General features: G+C 43.3%; 2 protein-coding genes across 3 annotated transcripts in view; one reads left to right on the top strand and one right to left on the bottom strand.

Annotated features, from left to right (window-relative positions):
* nsmaf (neutral sphingomyelinase (N-SMase) activation associated factor) overlaps positions 1–21,026 on the bottom strand; it is a 32,709-nt gene that overhangs the window by 5,336 nt on the left and 6,347 nt on the right. Inside the window, exons 1-23 of one of the 2 annotated variants that reach the window (XM_069667098.1) lie at positions 13,805–13,888; positions 12,531–12,617; positions 10,931–11,009; positions 10,612–10,673; positions 10,412–10,448; positions 10,245–10,295; positions 9,932–10,003; positions 9,774–9,821; positions 9,605–9,657; positions 9,281–9,410; positions 9,104–9,175; positions 8,602–8,710; positions 8,127–8,303; positions 4,124–4,203; positions 3,927–4,017; positions 3,719–3,782; positions 3,534–3,585; positions 3,229–3,349; positions 2,773–2,904; positions 2,650–2,692; positions 2,373–2,539; positions 2,170–2,281; positions 1,152–1,210 (exon numbers count right to left, since the gene is read on the bottom strand). In XM_069667098.1, coding sequence (XP_069523199.1) covers positions 1,152–1,210; positions 2,170–2,281; positions 2,373–2,539; positions 2,650–2,692; positions 2,773–2,904; positions 3,229–3,349; positions 3,534–3,585; positions 3,719–3,782; positions 3,927–4,017; positions 4,124–4,203; positions 8,127–8,303; positions 8,602–8,710; positions 9,104–9,175; positions 9,281–9,410; positions 9,605–9,657; positions 9,774–9,821; positions 9,932–10,003; positions 10,245–10,295; positions 10,412–10,448; positions 10,612–10,673; positions 10,931–11,009; positions 12,531–12,617; positions 13,805–13,842 — 1,936 coding nt within the window. In that variant the 5' untranslated portion in view covers positions 13,843–13,888. Of the gene's footprint in view, positions 1–1,151; positions 1,211–2,169; positions 2,282–2,372; positions 2,540–2,649; positions 2,693–2,772; positions 2,905–3,228; positions 3,350–3,533; positions 3,586–3,718; positions 3,783–3,926; positions 4,018–4,123; positions 4,204–8,126; positions 8,304–8,601; positions 8,711–9,103; positions 9,176–9,280; positions 9,411–9,604; positions 9,658–9,773; positions 9,822–9,931; positions 10,004–10,244; positions 10,296–10,411; positions 10,449–10,611; positions 10,674–10,930; positions 11,010–12,530; positions 12,618–13,804; positions 13,889–21,026 lie in introns of those variants that run through there. The other variant, XM_069667099.1, reaches the window with a different exon arrangement.
* Positions 15,138–20,729, top strand: LOC138596012 (UDP-N-acetylglucosamine transporter TMEM241 homolog). The gene is made up of 15 exons (XM_069667570.1): positions 15,138–15,320; positions 15,907–15,953; positions 16,196–16,273; positions 16,382–16,463; positions 16,578–16,655; positions 16,849–16,874; positions 17,313–17,364; positions 17,480–17,528; positions 17,995–18,040; positions 18,117–18,152; positions 18,559–18,593; positions 18,711–18,780; positions 20,150–20,243; positions 20,378–20,442; positions 20,535–20,729. Exons 1-15 carry the CDS (start codon positions 15,249–15,251, stop codon positions 20,596–20,598), a joined length of 894 nt encoding a protein of 297 aa, XP_069523671.1. The 5' UTR covers positions 15,138–15,248; the 3' UTR covers positions 20,599–20,729.

The following is a 21,026-nucleotide window of genomic DNA, read 5'->3' on the forward strand; positions in this document are numbered from 1 at the left end:
TCATTCCTGCGTCAGCGTTTCTGCAGGTTTCAACACGTTCAGGTGTTTTAAAGATCGTTGGTGCAGTTACACCCTGTCTCATGCTGGCAGAACACACAGAATGGGTATGAAGGTACATCACATTTCACAATAACTATCTTGTGCACTGTGTTTTTCCAGCTCTTGTAACTGTTTGATTATTTGTGCAACGTGTGTTTTTGTGTTGTTCCTTTGCTGCTGTTAACACCTTTGTGTCAATAAAGGTTCATCTGCTTAAACTGCTTTAATGCCTAAAGGTTCCTGTTTCAGTGTGAGTCAGCTGACTTTAAATTCTTTTAAACTGTTCTTGAACTAAAATGCAGCAGAAAGTTAAACTACTTTATCACAGAACTTTAACAAGCTGAATGTGGAGGGAGGACTCGTTAGCCCACACATCCCAGTCGCCTGTCTGACCAGGATTATTAGCAGTGATAGTTTTTTGTTCCTAATGTTCTGGTTCTGAACATTTGTTCAAGTTTCATCAGTCAAACCTTTGCCCCAAAACAGATTTCAAGGGAGACTGAAGGTACAGCGACTTGATAAAGAAACATTAATAAAACAATACAATTAAACTGATGTTGTTGTTACGCTCTGAAATGTAGCTTATGGGATTTAGGACTCTTTAAGGACCTGCAGTAATTTAAAGACCTGGAGTAACTTTAGGGACCAGCGGTAACTTTAAGGACCTGCAGTAACTTTAGGGACCTGCAGTAACTTTGAGGACCTGTAGTAACTTTAGGGACCTGCAGTAATTCAAGGACCTGCAGTAACTTTGAGGACCTGCAGTAACTTTAGGGACCTGCAGTAACTTTGAGGACCTGCAGTAACTTGAAGGACCTGCAGTAACTTTGAGGACCTGCAGTAACTTGAAGGACCTGCAGTAACTTTGAGGACCTGCAGTAACTCGCCGTGTGAGAGAGGAACCTCAGAGGGCCTCAGGAGACCGGAGACCAGCTGTAGGTCATGTGACAATCACAGCTTTAAAAAGATGTCTGTCAGAGAGTTCACTGCTTAATGAGGACAGCTTGTTACTGTGACACAGACAGACCACCTTAACTCACCTTTAACCCTTTATACTTTACTCGTGTGTTTACATTAAATGGTTAGGCAGAGACTTAGAGAGACTTTCAGACCTTGTGATGTGGAGAACACAGCTGATCCATCTCGACTCACAGCGATCCCCGTCACCGCCCTGCACGTTGACACACACTCAGTGATTCACACATATTACACATGCAGAAACAGCTCACACTGTTACAATGAGCAGAGAGAACACTGAGAGGCTTAGAGGCATTCTGACTTCTAACTGCTGCTCTACAGATGCTTGTTTTTAAACTGGAGGAGCTGTTTTACAGTATTTTCACATCTCTTGTGTGTGTGAAGCTGCTGCTGCTGCTCTGCCTGCTGCTCTGCCTGCTGCTCTGCCTGCAGCTCTGCCTCCTGCTCTGCCTGCTGCTCTGCCTGCTGCTCTGCCTCCTGCTCTGCCTCCTGCTCTGCCTGCTGCTCTGCCTGCTGCTCTGCCTCCTGCTCTGCCTGCAGCTCTGCCTCCTGCTCTGCCTGCAGCTCTGCCTGCTGCTCTGCCTGCAGCTCTGCCTGCAGCTCTGCCTGCTGCTCTGCCTCCTGCTCTGCCTCCTGCTCTGCCTGCTGCTCTGCCTCCTGCTCTGCCTGCTGCTCTGCCTGCAGCTCTGCCTCCTGCTCTGCCTGCTGCTCTGCCTGCAGCTCTGCCTCCTGCTCTGCCTCCTGCTCTGCCTCCTGCTCTGCCTGCTGCTCTGCCTGCTGCTCTGCCTCCTCCTCTGCCTGCTGCTCTGCCCGCAGCTCTGCCTCCTGCTCTGCCTGCTGCTCTGCCTCCTGCTCTGCCTCCTGCTCTGCCTCCTGCTCTGCCTGCTGCTCTGCCTCCTGCTCTGCCTCCTGCTCTGCCTCCTGCTCTGCCTCCAGCTCTGCCTGCTGCTCTTCCTGCAGCTCTGCCTGCTGCTCTGCCTCCTGCTCTGCCTGCTGCTCTGCCTGCTGCTCTGCCTGCAGCTCTGCCTCCTGCTCTGCCTCCTGCTCTGCCTCCAGCTCTGCCTGCTGCTCTTCCTGCAGCTCCTCATCCTGAAATCACAGTGTGAACGTTCTCTCTGCTCTCCTCCGTTCCTGCAGCAGCTGCGGACTCACTCTTTATGGATCCTGTGGCTGCAAACCAGTTTCAGGTTTCCCATGTTGGTCCAGGCCAGCTTCCTGCTCTCCTCCGTCAGGTCCTCGAAGGACGAGTCCTCGCTGTGAGACGCTGCAACACAACCACAGCATGGTCATGATGGGGAGACTACAGCAGCAGTGTGTGTTTGTGTGTGTGTGTGTGTGTGTGTGTGTGTGTGTACCTGGAGACAGCTCACTGAGCGGGGAGGTGGTGCTGGGGCTGCGGGTCATGTTGTGGAGGCGGGGTGTGATCCTCTGAGGGTGGGGGCTGCTGAACAGCTGTTTGGGCGTCTGACCGAACTCCAGGATCTGTGTCAGCATGGCGATCCTCTGATCGGGGTCCTTGATGCTGCTCACACACACACACACACACACACACACACACACACACACACACACACACACACACAGTTAATAACATGACTCTAACACGTGTTTAAGGATGAGGTGTGTTTGTACCTGTCACAGTCGATGCCTCCCTCGTACGTCAGCGGGTGAAACACTGAAACACAGAGACAACACGATGTAAGTACAGCTCTGCAGGCTGTGATGTACGTAACAGCTGCAGGTGAGGCAGGTCACCGTTGTGAGCAGCGACCGCTTCACTTCCTCTCTGCTTGAAGCCGAACACGAGGTCGATCCACTCGTGAAGGTGTTCAGACACAAACTGACTCTCCAGAGCCGTCCTGTGCTTCTGCAGGAAGTCACTGCTGTCTGCACACACACACAGAGAGAGAGAGAGAGGGTTCAGTTCAAACTGTTTAAGGGTAAAGTCCCCTCCACCAAAGACTTCCAGACTCTGAAGCCTTCATCTTATCTTCATCTTATTATTATAACAGTGAGCCCCCGAGACCGTCGCCCTCATGCTCGTGTCAGGAGGTTTACTTTCTTTGCTAACTCTGCTACCGATGGCATCTGACAAACATCATAAACATGTGATCCTGTGCATTAATATGAATCACCTGACACGGAGTTGTCAGGTTCACCTGTATGTAGTTTAACATGCGGCCAATAATCAGGTGGCGAACAGGAAGTTACCTGAGGCCCACGGGGGGAGAACGACGTCGCCGACTGAGCGTCCGTTCTGTCTTCTGCCCAAATCCAGACTCAGTTTGTTTTCCAGGAAGCTCGAGTCGTCCCCGTAAAACTCTGGAATCAGCTGCACAGAAAGCACATGATCACAGACAGCGCTTCACCTGGGAGAGACAGGAAGTGTTTCTGCACCTCAACAAGAAGCATGAACACTTCATCAACAGGAAGAAGAAGAAGAAGAATGCTCACATCCACCACAAACACAAACCGTCAGTAAAAAAAACACAATAAACAGCAGATTGTGATTGTACCTCTTTAAAGTCGGTGGCCCCCTCTAAGCAGTTTTTCCAGGTTTCTCCGACACTGTAAGAAATCAGCAGGTCAGTAAACAACAACAATACAACACTGATGCATGGTAGAACTTTTAATGCTGTATAACTGAGGAGTGAATGCTCCATCATTGATCTGTGATGGATTAATGATCCTGGTTATAGACCTGTTGAACATGCGGTCTGCGTGGTCGTAGCGTCCGTTCTGCAGACACAGCATGTGTTCAGGAGCTGCAGAGGAGACACAGAGGGTGACACCCCCACAGGCGGTCAGAGCACGGTGGAGGTCCTTTGGGTCAGAGGACTAGTTGGTATTTTTGGTTAATGTTGCCTTTGTAAGTCACACTTTTTACTGAGAGATGATGAGCGACCTACCGACTCTGACCAGGTAAAACAGGACGTATCCTGGAGACGAGTAGTGACTGCCGTACATGAAGGGGGGGTCAGGCATGCCTCTGTAGCGAGCCTGTGGACAGACAGGAGAACGCTGTGGTTACAGAGGACTCGAACAGTATTCGTGTGTTTCATCTAAAGAACAGCAGCTCTGTGTATGAGTGTAACCTCAGACTCACCAGCAGCCTGTCGAGTCGCTCTGTGTTCAGAGCTCCCACAGGTTTACTCAGGTCTCTGAAGGTGTCAGTGTTTGTCAGGTCTGAGAGAGAGAGAGACGTCCTCACATGAACCTCTGACATGTTTAAAGCTTCACACACTGACAGCTGTTATAACTACAGTAACATAATGTGTAGACAGCTGTTATAACTACAGTAACATGATGTGTAGACAGCTGTTATAACTACAGTAACATAATGTGTAGACAGCTGTTATAACTACAGTAACATGACATGTAGACAGCTGTTATAACTACAGTAACATGACGTGTAGACAGCTGTTATAACTACAGTAACATGACGTGTAGACAGCTGTTATAACTACAGTAACATGACGTGTAGACAGCTGTTATAACTACAGTAACATGACGTGTAGACAGCTGTTATAACTACAGTAACATAATGTGTAGACAGCTGTTATAACTACAGTAACATGACGTGTAGACAGCTGGTTATAACTACAGTAACATGACGTGTAGACAGCTGTTATAACTACAGTAACATGACGTGTAGACAGCTGGTTATAACTACAGTAACATGACGTGTAGACAGCTGTTATAACTACAGTAACATAATGTGTAGACAGCTGTTATAACTACAGTAACATGATGTGTAGACAGCTGTTATAACTACAGTAACATGACGAGTAGACAGCTGTTATAACTACAGTAACATGATGTGTAGACAGCTGTTATAACTACAGTAACATGACGTGTAGACAGCTGTTATAACTACAGTAACATGACATGTAGACAGCTGTTATAACTACAGTAACATGACGTGTAGACAGCTGGTTATAACTAACTACAGTAACATGACGAGTAGACAGCTGTTATAACTACAGTAACATGATGTGTAGACAGCTGTTATAACTACAGTAACATAATGTGTAGACAGCTGTTATAACTACAGTAACATGATGTGTAGACAGCTGTTATAACTACAGTAACATGACGAGTAGACAGCTGTTATAACTACAGTAACATGACGTGTAGACAGCTGTTATAACTACAGTAACATGACGTGTAGACAGCTGTTATAACTACAGTAACATGACGTGTAGACAGCTGGTTATAACTACAGTAACATGACGTGTAGACAGCTGTTATAACTACAGTAACATGACGTGTGGAAAGCTGTTATAACTACAGTAACATGACGTGTAGACAGCTGTTATAACTACAGTAACATGATGTGTAGACAGCTGTTATAACTACAGTAACACGACGTGTAGACAGCTGTTATAACTACAGTAACATGACGTGTAGACAGCTGTTATAACTACAGTAACATGATGTGTAGACAGCTGTTATAACTACAGTAACATGACGTGTAGACAGCTGTTATAACTACAGTAACATGACATGTAGACAGCTGTTATAACTACAGTAACATGACGTGTAGACAGCTGTTATAACTACAGTAACATGACGTGTAGACAGCTGTTATAACTACAGTAACATGACGTGTGGACAGCTGTTATAACTACAGTAACAATGTGTAGACAGCTGTTATAACTACAGTAACATGACGTGTAGACAGCTGTTATAACTACAGTAACATGACGTGTAGACAGCTGTTATAACTACAGTAACATGACGTGTAGACAGCTGTTATAACTACAGTAACATGACGTGTAGACAGCTGGTTATAACTACAGTAACATGACGTGTAGACAGCTGTTATAACTACAGTAACATGACGTGTAGACAGCTGTTATAACTACAGTAACATAATGTGTAGACAGCTGTTATAACTACAGTAACATAATGTGTAGACAGCTGTTATAACTACAGTAACATGACGTGTAGACAGCTGTTATAACTACAGTAACATGACGTGTAGACAGCTGTTATAACTACAGTAACATGACATGTAGACAGCTGTTATAACTACAGTAACATGACGTGTAGACAGCTGTTATAACTACAGTAACATGACATGTAGACAGCTGTTATAACTACAGTAACATGACATGTAGACAGCTGTTATAACTACAGTAACATGACGTGTAGACAGCTGTTATAACTACAGTAACATGACGTGTAGACAGCTGGTTATAACTAACTACAGTAACATGATGTGTAGACAGCTGTTATAACTACAGTAACATGACGTGTAGACAGCTGTTATAACTACAGTAACATGACGTGTAGACAGCTGTTATAACTACAGTAACATGATGTGTAGACAGCTGTTATAACTACAGTAACATGACGTGTAGACAGCTGGTTATAACTAACTACAGTAACATGACGTGTAGACAGCTGGTTATAACTAACTACAGTAACATGACGTGTAGACAGCTGTTATAACTACAGTAACATGACGTGTAGACAGCTGTTATAACTACAGTAACATGATGTGTAGACAGCTGTTATAACTACAGTAACATGACGTGTAGACAGCTGTTATAACTACAGTAACATAATGTGTAGACAGCTGTTATAACTACAGTAACATGACGTGTAGACAGCTGGTTATAACTACAGTAACATGACGTGTAGACAGCTGTTATAACTACAGTAACATGACGTGTAGACAGCTGTTATAACTACAGTAACATGACGTGTAGACAGCTGTTATAACTACAGTAACATGATGTGTAGACAGCTGTTATAACTACAGTAACATGACGTGTAGACAGCTGTTATAACTACAGTAACATGACATGTAGACAGCTGTTATAACTACAGTAACATGACGTGTAGACAGCTGTTATAACTACAGTAACATAATGTGTAGACAGCTGTTATAACTACAGTAACATGACGTGTAGACAGCTGGTTATAACTACAGTAACATGACGTGTAGACAGCTGTTATAACTACAGTAACATGATGTGTAGACAGCTGTTATAACTAACTACAGTAACATGACGTGTAGACAGCTGTTATAACTACAGTAACATGACGTGTAGACAGCTGTTATAACTACAGTAACATGACATGTAGACAGCTGTTATAACTACAGTAACATGACGTGTAGACAGCTGGTTATAACTACAGTAACATGACGTGTAGACAGCTGTTATAACTACAGTAACATGATGTGTAGACAGCTGTTATAACTACAGTAACATGACGTGTAGACAGCTGTTATAACTACAGTAACATGATGTGTAGACAGCTGTTATAACTACAGTAACATGACGTGTAGACAGCTGGTTATAACTACAGTAACATGACGTGTAGACAGCTGTTATAACTACAGTAACAATGTGTAGACAGCTGTTATAACTACAGTAACAATGTGTAGACAGCTGTTATAACTACAGTAACATGATGTGTAGACAGCTGTTATAACTACAGTAACATGACGTGTAGACAGCTGTTATAACTACAGTAACATGACATGTAGACAGCTGTTATAACTACAGTAACATGACGTGTAGACAGCTGTTATAACTACAGTAACATAATGTGTAGACAGCTGTTATAACTACAGTAACATGACGTGTAGACAGCTGGTTATAACTACAGTAACATGACGTGTAGACAGCTGTTATAACTACAGTAACATGATGTGTAGACAGCTGTTATAACTACAGTAACATGACATGTAGACAGCTGTTATAACTACAGTAACATGACGTGTAGACAGCTGGTTATAACTACAGTAACATGACGTGTAGACAGCTGTTATAACTACAGTAACATGATGTGTAGACAGCTGTTATAACTACAGTAACATGACGTGTAGACAGCTGTTATAACTACAGTAACATGATGTGTAGACAGCTGTTATAACTACAGTAACATGACGTGTAGACAGCTGGTTATAACTACAGTAACATGACGTGTGGACAGCTGTTATAACTACAGTAACATAATGTGTAGACAGCTGTTATAACTACAGTAACATGATGTGTAGACAGCTGGTTATAACTACAGTAACATGACGTGTAGACAGCTGGTTATAACTACAGTAACACGACGTGTAGATGTGTGTCAGGTCTGTCACTCACCCAGCCGCGTGCTGCTGTAGTCGGCGAGGACCCAGGGGAAGACGGGGTACTGCGACAGGTCGTTGCAGCTGCGGTCGGCCAGGTTGTTCAGATGCAGCAGGTACTGATAGTTACTCAGGTGGCCGCGCTGCCACTGCAGCATGTAGCTCTCTGCTGTGTGCTCCGTCACGTGGTTCTCTGAGGGACACACACGGCCGACACACATCAATGCTGACCGCTGACACTCTGCATTGATCTGTCAGGTTTCTCCAAATGATCGTAAAATGTGAAAGTTTGACTCCTGATTTTCACTGTTGAAATAACATCAGTCTCAAAGTGTCTACTTGCAGCTGACATCATGTTTGAGATGTGTGATTGACCTTTTGAAGGCCAGCAGGGTGAAAACTCAAACTCTGTCACAGTATAAATATGACCACACCAAAGACCCCCTTCTTGTTTTCAGGACACGAGCTGAGTGAAAGGTTGGTGCTCTCACCCAGGAAGGTGGCGATGTAGTAGTAGATCTCGTCTCTGTCAGCCGTGTTGTAAAACTTCAGGTAGATGTCGGAGCAGAAATCATTCTCAGTGCAGAACACCTCCAGACCCTGACAGAGGACACACACACAAGCTGTTATCCTCCTTACACAGTTTTCCTTCATTTATGTGGTGTCGGAATATTTAGAAGAAATAGTCCTGACATGAACGCCCCCTGAAGTTGTCCAAACTCAGATAAACTCTGGTTAAAGACGAGCTGAGCCGATGGAACTGACTCAGAGACACAGTGAGAGAAGGGAACTGTCGGGCTCAGTGTAGGAAACACTTCTCCTCTCCCTCACACAGGACGGCACAAAGAGTCCAGGACAGATACTAGAAACAGCTTTCAACATGTTGTTTAGACGCTGTGAGTAATAAAGTACACACATCATGTTCTACGTGGTCACAGCAGCACAGGGAGCATGGGCAGAGCGGGTGAAAGCAGCTGACGTTTGTTTTCTCACCAGAGGTCTGAGTCCGTGCCGGCGCTTGTAGATTCTCCTCACTCTGTGCAGTTTGATTCGAATCACCTGCTCCTGAAAGTCACAGAAAAGATGATGACCTCGGCTGAATGGACGAGCTCTTTGAATAATTAATGTTCAGTGAGGTGACGTAAGGCGTCCTCTCAGCTCAGAGCTCACCGGGTATCCGCTGAGCGGCTGGAAGTACAGGTTTTCATCGGTGATGCAGACGTGACCGGGGTTAGACACCAGAGGAGTGACCATCTCCACCTCACACTCCATGTGAGGCTTCTCTGCTACACTGTGGAAACTTCAACACACACACACACACACACAGACACACACAGACACACATATATACAGACACACATATACAGACACACATATACACACACACAGATACACACACACACACACACACACACACACACACACACACACACACACACACTTCAGTAACATGTTGTTTGTGGGGAGACACAGAATCAAAGCACGTCAACATACCTGTTCTTATCAAAGGACGCCCTGGCCAGGCGGGACTGTAGGTTAGCTGCTATCTAGAACAACACCAGAGAAATATCACGTGTGATTTTATGTTGATAACAACAATAAACAAACATCACTGTGCATTTGAAGAAGAATAACGTGGACGTGTCAGTATAAATGAACTCACCATGGCCGTCTGGTCTCCCAGCTTGTCCAGACGTGAAGCTCTGTGGAGCTGAGGAGACAAAATGAACAAACACACAGCAGAGCGCTTGATCCAAACCCACATCCCTCTGAGGTAGTCACGCACATACATTAATCTGTCGTTTCTGAGCTGCTTCGTACCTGCAGTAACGTCTGAACGACGTCTTCTGTTTTACTCCAGACCTCCAGCTGAAAACAGGTTCTGTGTTCCCCCTGAAAGAGTGAAGAGAGGAGACTCAGTTCTGCACACCAGCCAAGTGATCAGACACCTCAGCGTCAGAAAGTCTCTGAAACCTTCTGCTGACAGAATTTGATCCGTTTGAAGCGGCTGCAGCAGAGTCTCCAAACGGCTCTGAAGCTGTGATTCACTCAAGAGAGACTCACAGAAAATCATCCCAATCAGACATGAAGAGTCGAGTCAGAGCAAACCATAACTGAGTGTCATCAGACTCACCCGCTCATTCCTGTACGGAGCGATCACGTTACTGTCTTTGATGTAAATCACCTGAAAGCAGAGGAGATCAAATCAAACTACAAACCATCAGCACTGATGAGTTCAGTCTGCAGGAGTGATGCAACTTTACTTTAGAGAAAGGTGATATCGCCATGGTGATGACTCACCTGCACACAGGAGATAAAGATGGCAGACGGCCGAGGACTGAGAGGAGACACAGCAGACAGAGTATCACAGCAGACTTTTACTTTACAAAGAGTTATTAATAATGAATGTGTCAACATCAGAGACAGGCTGTTTATGTTCGACTGAAGTGACTGAACCAGTCTGACTGAATAAACAGGGAAGTGTTCCTGCAGACACTCACTCATTGAACGGGTTGCTCTCCCTCTCCACAAACTCAATGTGCCTACAGTCACGCAGAGGAATCTGCACACACACACACACACACACACACGCATGCACGCACACACACACGCACACACACACATTAATATTAACAAAAGAGCCATATTTATGAAACAGAACATGCAAAATATATAACAAAATAAAAATACCTAAAAAATATCTGTTTATGAAGTTTTATAAATCACTTCCTGTTTGTTTTTATTTTGACAGAAGAACAGCTCACCTGGTACAAATATCAGACTATGCGATATAATAATAATAATGTTATAAGAACTAACCTTTACGATGGGCTCTGTGAGATCATCTGGATCAAAGATGACTGACCTGGAGCAGACTTTGAAGGAGCCTCGCACTTTTCTGCAAGGACCACAGCTGATGTTAGCTTGTTAGCATGGTTAGCAACGTTACAAAGTAGTTAAATCAATCAATAAATCAATCAGTATAATAACCAGATTGATACTATTACAATACAGAAGAACACAAACATGACCTTTTACATGTTATTTTCTGAAACAGTGAAACAGTGTTTTACAAACGCTCACTTGGTTGGTGACATCGTGCACAGAGAGACGCTCATTCAGAATTGTGTGGCTCAAAACAAACCAGCTGATTTTAAGGTTAAACAAGAAGGAGAGTAAATATTGCAAAATGATCCGCCTCACAGGAAAGTAAACGTGTCCATCCATCTATTATCGATACTGCTTATCAGTGTTGTGACCAAGTCATCTTTGCTCAAGTCTCAAGTCTTTTTTTCCACCCCAGATCCAGCACTCTTACCTGTAGTATCCGGTCTTTATAAAGAGGAAACACAAGGTGTTAGCAGCCCGTCTAATAATGATATTATTGGCCAGTTTATATAACCTGTTCACAAACCATGACAGTGAATTGTATCTGTGTTATCTTGGCACAGACGCAGCCGTGATGATGGTCTGCTCTGAGACCGTGTTGAGGAGTAACGAGTACGACTGATGAGGCTTCTCTTCGGGGGCTTTGATGTTCGCGTTGCCATAGCGAGGAGTTTGACTGACAGCCAATGACAATTGCATACCGGGGAGCTTTTTGAGTCGTCCAATCATGACTCCCAGTTTGTGCTGCGTACATCCTTGATAGTTAGACAGAAACTTGACAACACTGAATTTGATCATTTTATATTGAACAGCTAACATTCAAACGAACACACGCAGGTCATCGGAGTCATCAGGCCTCAAGTCCAGTCGAGTCTCACGTTGTTTATTCTTTGTCAAGTCAAGTCACAAGTCATCAAAACAGTGACTTGAGTCGACTCAAGTCCAAGTCTCAAGTCACCATCTCTGCTGCTTATCCTGCTCAGGGTCGCAGGGGGCTGCAGCCTATCCCAGCTGTTACTGGATGAGAGGCGGGGTTACACCTGGATAGAGCACCTGTCAATCACAGGGCTGTAAATGCTTGTAAACATTTTTTTTTTAATAAAAAACATTGAATCAAATCATTTCCCTCCTCCTGACTGCACACACGTCCCTCCTGTTTTAACATGGAGACAATAAAACCAAAGAGAGATCTCCATCTCCTTCTTCATGTTTGATTTGCTCCGGCTGCACAACAGGATGAGACGCTGTTTGAACAGCTGCGTGTGACAGGAGAACACAAACTGCTACGAGCCTTAAACCTTTCACCAAACATCACCTGAGAACACCTGACGGGTACGAGAGAAGGGCTAAAATACAGCTACCAGGTGACTCTGGTTTTACACTGTAATATGAGGTCACAAGATGATGATCACATTAGAAACAGGAAGGTGGACCCAGAAATACTCAGGTAGCTCTGCTGAGGAGGACGCACAGAGAAACGGAGTCTGATGTTATAGTGAAGTGATAGATGACAGTCATTAGTTATAGTTACCTGTCCTTCTTTGAACAGGTGGTCACATGGTACGCTGTGTGCTGCTCAAAATAATATTCCTCCAGGTCCAACAGCAGGAGGGAAAACCTGCAGGAAGAACAACAGAGGAGATGAAACAGGTCAGACTGCTGCAGAGGGCTCAACGTCAGAGCGTGAAAGAGTTCACGTGATTAAAGACCTCTGACAGCATGTTTACGTGAACATAGACAGGCTTCAAACAGAGCTGGATAAAACCTGAGTCACTGCCTCAGCTGATGTCACCAGGATGAGATAATTTGCTTAGGTTTGCATTATGGGTAACGTAGGCGCTAAGTTAACATGTCTGCTTCTGCTGCAACTGTTTGAGCTTTCCCGTGTGAAACTGTCCTTCATGAGTCTGACGGAGTGTGAAAGCAGAGAGCTAACTCTGTGGATGTGTGAGACACGTTTAAAGGTTTGTTTACGTCACTGATTTTGGTTCAGAAACAAAACAGGTTTAAACACCTTTAAATACACTCACTGCTCATTATGATCTATTCAAGGGAATGAGATCAGAGGAGACACTGCTCCATAGACTGGCATCTTTAGTTGCAGCCTGACAGAAGAGCATTAATGCATCAATCTATTCTAATATGCACGCAGCACTGACAGTTTAACCATCGGTCTGTTAGCAGCACTTCACAGCTGATGCTCAGATAGTTCATCTTTCTCTGTGCACAGCTGAGCAGTGTGGAAATGTAATACCTCACTGATAATCATTTAAAAGCGTTGAGAGATGCTCTGCCAGGAAACTGGAACATTACAGAATATACATCATAAAGCGCTGATTAAATAAGAGTCTACTTTATCCATTAGCTCACAGTGGGCGGTGTATGGTCCATAACTCGTGTACTTTGGTTTATAAAGCTCCTGTTAGTCACAACGAAGTGACTGCTCCTGTTCTTCAAGCTGTTACAGTCTGCCAGGTTTGAACAGCTTCCAGGTGTGATTCTTTAAACAGAGAGGACATTAAATAACCTCAAACAGACTGTAGTTATATATAACACACAGTCACACACTGTAACACACACATTATTACAGCCCCCAGTCACACACACTGTCCCTGTGCTGCTCGGAGGCCACTCTGTCTAATAAGAGTTCAGCTCTCAGCTGACAGCGCAGCTCTCATTAGCTGACCGGCCCAGCGGACACACGGTACAAAAACAGCCGCTGTGGGCGCCTCAGAGGTCGGCCCGACCCCCCTCAGTGACCCCGCGCTCCGGTAACACGTTAGCAGCACGTGCAGCAGCGCTCACCTCTCTTTGGTTCGCTCTCTCGTCTTTAAAAAGGCCATGACCGAACTACATCCTCCTCACAGCACCGAGCAGACACTGATCACATCTCTGTCAACACGGAAACCTGCTGGACACCACGTGACTACCGATCCACCAATTAAAGAAAGAACAGAGGTCTCACTCTGACTAGATTATAGAATACCAAAATTACGCAACAAACATTTTGTTTTGGAAAAGTTTAACATATTGTACAGTTTTTGTCTTTGGTATCCGAATATGAAAGTGGAATATGATTGTTTTTAAATGTACCTTTTTGTAATGTTTAATTCATTATTATTATTATTATTATTTTTGTTCTATTTTGTTTTGTTTTTCTGTTTTTCTGTTTTGTATTTTTGCGTTTTTTGAAAAAGCTGGCAACAAAGTTTCCATCAATCTTTTTAATTAATCAACTATTCATTTTACAGTTTGAGACTCAGTTCTTTGGGTACATGAAGTCCACTGAAATATTTGATATTATTAGACTAGCTCTGTTTGTCATATGTATGTTTTTAATACTTTCTAAATAAACATGATAATCATCATAATAAATATCAGTATGTACAGAGCCTCTAAAGACCTGTAAGATGATTTATCTTCTTCTCTTAGTCTCTGATGAACTCATCATGGCCCTCTGCTTCATGCCAGGGGTCTTTAGCTGTTTTTAATCATGTAAAGTAAGTTTGAGTATCATGAAAAGCACTATGTAAATAAAATGTGTTATTATTATTATTATTGAGTCCAAATGAATTAGTTTCACTATAAATCCACTAGAACTACAATCTAAGAATGTGTAAATAGCTTTGTCAAAGATTTCATGAACTTTCTGTAATAAAACTTTTCAAAGAAAAAATCCAAACATCTGGAGGACAGAAAGATAATTTGTTTAACTTTAACGGTTTCACTACTTCTTTATACAATATATAGTGTAACTATTGAACAACATATTGTATTATTCTCATTAATGAAGGATGCAACTCCAGGCAAAGGAAGGGCTGATAGAAATACTTTGGGCTGATTCGGTTTGATTGTTGAATAAAGTAAAATTTCTCTTTTTCCAAAAACAGCCTCTGATGACAATCCACTGCAAGATCAGCAACACGTTCATTTAAAAGTGAAAATAAAGCTGGATGAGCTCCATCTGAAGTCCTTCATTGTTAATTAGCAGTAAATAATCTAGTGCTCATGAGAAAATAAACTTGCCCCACAACAATCACCTTACGTGAATGTAGAAAATGAGAAAAGACGCCAGTGAACGCTCCTCGCTCACGTAGACGATCTTTGTTTCCCAGCGTCTTGACGTGTCACCAGTGAGGGAAGTTTCCGATGTTGAGGAGTCTGTAGTTTGAAACAGAAAACATGTATTAAATGTAGTTTAGTTTTGTGAAGGAATCATGTCCGAGCTGCGGAGAGTGTGCGGCTCATCATGCAGTGGAGGAGACACTCGGCCGGACTCGCTTTCAGCTGCGTGTTCGTGGTTTCATATTTCACCAATAAGGTGAGTGTTGGGTGTCAGAAGAACTCTGAAGAGCTGCTTTTGTGTTAACTGCAATAAAAACTACACAGACCGTGTTATAAAGAATAAACTGTGACTTGTATCCAGCATTTAACTGTATAACCAGCTCACTGAGTCTTCATCATCAGATCTAGTCAAAGAAAGTGTGACTGATTCCTTTGAAATGACTGTAAAATTGTAATGTAACCCTCATCATCAGTAGAAACCATTATATGAACCTGATTACGACCCTTTACGAATTGCTCTCACTAATCCGGCGTGACCCACCATCAAAACAGCGCGAACAGGAAAACCTCAACTCTTATTTTGGTGGTAAAGCGCTGCAGGAAATGAACAGAAACAAGTTATGAAAATGAGAACAAGTCTGCCGAATAGAAGAAGAAATTCCCATCTTCATAACAAATTCAGAATTGTGTTATTTTAACAGGTTGAGGACATAAAGCTAGCATTGGCTGAATATTAAAAGAGGCTTGGTGCAAGTAGTGAAACATCTCCTGCCTTCCAGAATAATAAAGTTACACAGCTGGTTTTCTCGACCTAAATTCTGTTTTTTTGTCTCTCTTTTCAGTTTGTCCTCTCGGTGTTAAACTTCACATATCCAACTTTATTTCAGGGGTGAGTATCTGAAGATTGTATGTGTTTGATCTTTACATGACCACTACAGGGTTTGTGGAGGCCCTGAGAGGGCCAACAAATCATGTAAATTAAACACCTGATGATGAACGTAAAGGTCAAGGGTTGCTCTTGAAACAAACGGACATACATAAATCATCATACATGTTTAAAATGTGTCCAAAACTTGAACTTTGAACAATAACTACTTTTTTCTCTAACATGAACATGACGTTTCTTTCCAGATGGCAGACGTTCATCGGGGCCGTCCTGCTTCTGCTCTCTGGGAAACTGGGATGGGTGGAAATGAGCCGCATCACCAGGTGCTGTTTGTACACTGCCGTAGGACTCATATTTGACTGTTTTCATCAGCTGACGTTTAGTGCATGATTATTAAAAATGTTATTTAATGTGTTTTTATTGTGTTTCAGATCAGCAGCTCTGTCGTGGCTGCCAGGCTCCCTCCTGTTTGTAGGAAACATTTATGCTGGTTCCAGGGCCTTATCACGCATAGTATGTCGTATTTCCTTCCACCTTTAGATGTTGGATCTTTTCAAACTGTAAATGATAAAGTAGAGATGTCTGCTGATGTAAACGTGGTTGAATCAGTTATTTTTCTCCTTGCAGGACATTCCCTTTTTCTTCACTCTGCAGAATTCCTCTCATGTCGTCAGTTTTATAATCATGAAGGTCGTCCACAGAGAGGTGAGTGTGTGCTGTATGAGAGAGAGTACACTATGTTCAGTACACATCGTATTCACTGGAGGTAAATGGAGACAATGAAGCACAGAGGAGGCAGACTCACCTCTGCTTTGTGCTCTTACAGCCACGTTCTCTTATCTTGTACGTCTGATATATATCACTCTAACGTGTGCTCTGACCTCTCTTTCATCAACAGAAGGTGCAAAGACTGAAACTGGTCAGGTCTGTGAAATTCTCCTTTGTTTTAAAGCTGTAAATGTGTTGACACTGTGAGACAAAAACACTACATTTCTATTCTCCCATGAGCGTCCGAACTTCAAGGTGCAGTGTAGAGTTTTAATACAAGTAAAGTGCCACTCATAGTAACATTCATTACTTTGTATTGCCAGGTCGCCAACCTCTAGGTAGCTAAAGTTAGCTTGCATGCTTCAAGTGACTAATCGCTAGCTAGCTTGTGAAGCACAGTGCTAGCTCGAGTGGATAACAACAGCTAGTTCTTCCAGACTGTAACACACGGCTAAATATATGTGGGTATGTTCAGTATCTTTAAGTTAATAAACCTGCAACATGTTTGTCTGTTGAAAAATAAAGTGTTTATTAAACAAAACAAAGGTGAAATATTTCCTTTGTATGAATCTTTAAATATCCTCCTTCTTGTAGCATGTGCCTCATGCTGCTGTCAGCCATCAACCTGCCTCGCTGGGATCCTCAGGTAACAACTCATTATCTTTAACTGTTGGTTTTTATTATAATGTTATAATTTCACTTTTATTGTTTGACTATTAAACTTTGATAAATCCCAGTTTTCACGTTTGCCTGTTCTGCAGTTTGACTACGGTGGTTACCTGTGGGCTGTCGCTCACCTGTTCTGTGTTGGTAAGTCTAACATTATGCAGAGATGTTACACTTACCTGTAAAAGGAGTTACATAATGAGAGGAACAGTGTCCCCAGGATTGAGCCCTGAGGGACACCACAGGTGATTGAAAGAGGATGAGAGCGTCAGGTGAGATCTGACCAGAACAATCCGGATAAGAAGGATCAGCAGTGACAAAGAACCTGTTTCAGATGATACTCCAGGAACGTTTGCATTAGCCAGCCGTCATCAGAATCAGTCCCACCCTGAAGACGATGAACTGACAATAAAGACGAACTACATGTCCTTCCCTCTGTTGATCAGCAGAGAGACAGGACATGTGGGGAGAAGAGAGTGGGGGGTGACATGCACCAGGTGCTGCTCGACCAACTGAGCTCACCCAGCGCCCCGTTGGTCCGTGTCTTACTGGTGAATAAAACACTGCGTGATTGGATGTTCTTGCATTAAGACTGTTGTTTGATTTTCAGGTGCATACAGAGTGTTTCAGGTTCACTACCAACCCAGCACTTTGAGGTAAGTCTGAGCACAACAGTGCTCTGTTGATCAGAGATGTTTTTATCTAACACAACCTTTCTTTTTTTAAATGTAGTGACCTTGAGCAGCAGTGCATCAACTACCTGTTCAGGTGAGGATACATCTTTGTGAGGTACAGAGTCTGATTTATAAAGAGCAAATTTAAGCGTCAAATATGATTAAACACAGCTGGTTTTACCTGCTGACCTACAGAACTCATTTCACTGTTTTATATGATAAAGGAAGTTCCTTTAACATGCAGACACTGTACATGTTTAAAACATGGAGCCTGTAAAGCTGCTCAGTGAGTCACAGCTAAAGAAAATTCAGATCCCTTAAACACCTATAAAAACCTCTTTCAATGAAGTTAAGTTAGCCCATCTCCGGATCTGAGGTGAGACTTGTGAAATCTTTTAAACACAAATAGAATGAAGTTAATTATTGACATCATTGGACGATTTGAGCACACGCAGCATCTCACCTGTCAGACTAACTTTATGTCTTCCTGTCTCCTGCAGCGTGCTGCTGCTGGCCATCGCTGCCCACCCGACAGGTATGAATCACTATTTTCATGTCATCAGTGTATTACTCACTGTAGTGGGCCTGTGTCGTAAATCTGATGTCCTTCCATCGAGTGTCTGCGTTGTCAGACAGGTGTTTGTCTCTGCAGGTGACCTCCTGGGAGCTCTGGAGTTCCCCTCTCTGCAGTCTCACACATTCCACTGTGGCTGCTGTGCCAGGTAAAGCTCAGGAGCAACGGTGTGAGAAAGACATTCATAAAGAGTCATTTAAACAAAGGCTCAGGGGTTATACGTTTGTTTGTCCCTGTTAGAAGCAGCTGTAGTGGAGCTTCATGTGCAGACTGTCCATGTGACCTTAGGACATGTTTATTTATATCACGTTGAGGCCTGCAGATACAGCACAACCTGTTACATGGTTAAAAGTTATGAAGTTTAGTAATGTAGTGGCATTTTAATATGAACCAGTCATTCATGTTTGATTTCCACGAGGCGCTCGGGACAGGTGGTGTCCTGATGGTTATCTTAGATATCTGAAACTTTTAGGCATCCTTTGTCTACGTTCTGCGTCCCGTAGGAGAGCAAACAGTCGTCACGGTGAGCAGGGCTCGGTCGTCATGGTGAGCAGGGCTCGGTCGTCACGGTGAGCAGGGCTCGGTCGTCACGGTGAGCAGGGTGGATCAATGGGTTAAACACAACACTTGTGTGAAACTCAATGTTGACATATGAATAAAGGCAAAACAATAAACGAAGCTGAAACCTTAGTCAGCCAAAGTTTAAGAAACCAAACGTTGACTGTTTCCCAAGACGTGCGAGGCAGCACAACTCGTTGGTAAGTGAAGTAAGAGATTGTGGTGAGGGCTAAAGTCATGCAGGTTTTGGTTTCACAGTGGACATGAACAGCGGCTTCGTGGGTTACTAAACAGTTTCACGTGTGAAAGTTTCACAAAAATAACTCGAGTTAACATCTTCACAGAAACACCAAAATGTTTCTATGTTTGGATGCAGCTGGATAAAACTACAACCAATCAGAGCAACGTTTGATGCAGCAGTAGGCTGCAAGGCTACATAGCTAGCTGCAACATCCAGTTCATCTGTCGTCATCATCATCATCATCATCATCATCATCATACACAGACGTTTAAGACAACATGATTTAGTAGCCAACACTTACCATGAGCACATCATGTGACATGATAGAGCGTTCCACATCAGCTGCAGCCATCTTTTTACTCTTAAACCGGCCCTATATTAAATAAACAGTTGTGATTGGCCCGACCTGAATCAAGTCAGAGTTATATCAGTCTGTACAAGACGACGAACAGACAAGGACACAGATTCAGCTGAGTCCCACACAGTCACATGTTTCAGTGTCAACCAGGCACAAAACATTTTTCCTGCTAGATCGACTTTTTATGTTTTAAATAAAGTGTTTAAAGTAACGTGTTAAAGTTTACTAGTCTGTTTAAAGTAACATGTTTACTAGTCTGTTTAAAGTAACATGTTTACTAGTCTGTTTAAAGTAACATGTTTACTAGTCTGCAGCAGTCTTGTATATCAGTCTTGTAGTTCATCACGTGTCCCTTCTCAGTGGCCTGCTGGGGTTCCTCCTGCTGTTGGCCACAGTCAGACTGAAGAGCGGACTGTCCCTGGAGCACTTCAGGGTCTGGATCTTTCTGTCCAAGGTGACTGTCGATCAGATTTTATATTATTTTGTATTGATGAAGTATTGATTGATTAATGTTCCACATTATAATTTACACAATGAAATGACTAATCAGTGAAATGATTGTTGGTGTGACCTGCTGCTTACTCTCAGGTTACAGCCATGTGCCTCTCTCCGCTCATCTTCTACATGGACATCAATGCTCCCTCTCTTACCTGGTCAGTATCACCTGCCTGGTTTAGATAGAAACATAGAAATGATTCAGGTGATCAAACCTTTGCTGATCCCTGTAACTTGTCTTCATTCACAGTGTGCTCCTCAGTCATGTCGGAGAGGCTCTGCTGGTTTATTCTGACAGAGAGTCTCAGTCATGACCGCTCCAGTCTAACTCACCACCTTCACTGCCTTCTGAAGACATTATTGTTTCTATTAAATGTTTTATTTCCACATTATTTTTGTAACTTGCGCTCTGATAATCTGCCGACCAAATAAACTGATCTCTGTATGTCTCGTGTCTCTCTGTAATAAAACCACAGAGACGTTCCGGCTCATTTACGTCACTCCTCCTCAGACATGACCAGTTTTATTAACCACAAATATCTCAGTTATACTGACTGCCTCTAAAACCAGGCTGAACACAAAGCAGCCAAACATTCTGTACATGAAGAAGCACACTGAAATGACACGGTTAAAAACATTCTTCAGAAGGTCACTGCATGAAGCAGCGTCTTTGTCCTGCGCAGCCTGCTCATCACTCAGTGTCCTTAAACAGTCCTACAGAGAGAAGCTGTCGTTGCTCTCC

Source organism: Semicossyphus pulcher, unplaced genomic scaffold (genome assembly GCF_022749685.1).
Source record: "Semicossyphus pulcher isolate SPU_LCO1_2020_fin unplaced genomic scaffold, fSemPul1.0.p SCAF_18, whole genome shotgun sequence".
In the NCBI taxonomy this organism is placed as follows: domain Eukaryota; kingdom Metazoa; phylum Chordata; class Actinopteri; order Labriformes; family Labridae; genus Semicossyphus; species Semicossyphus pulcher.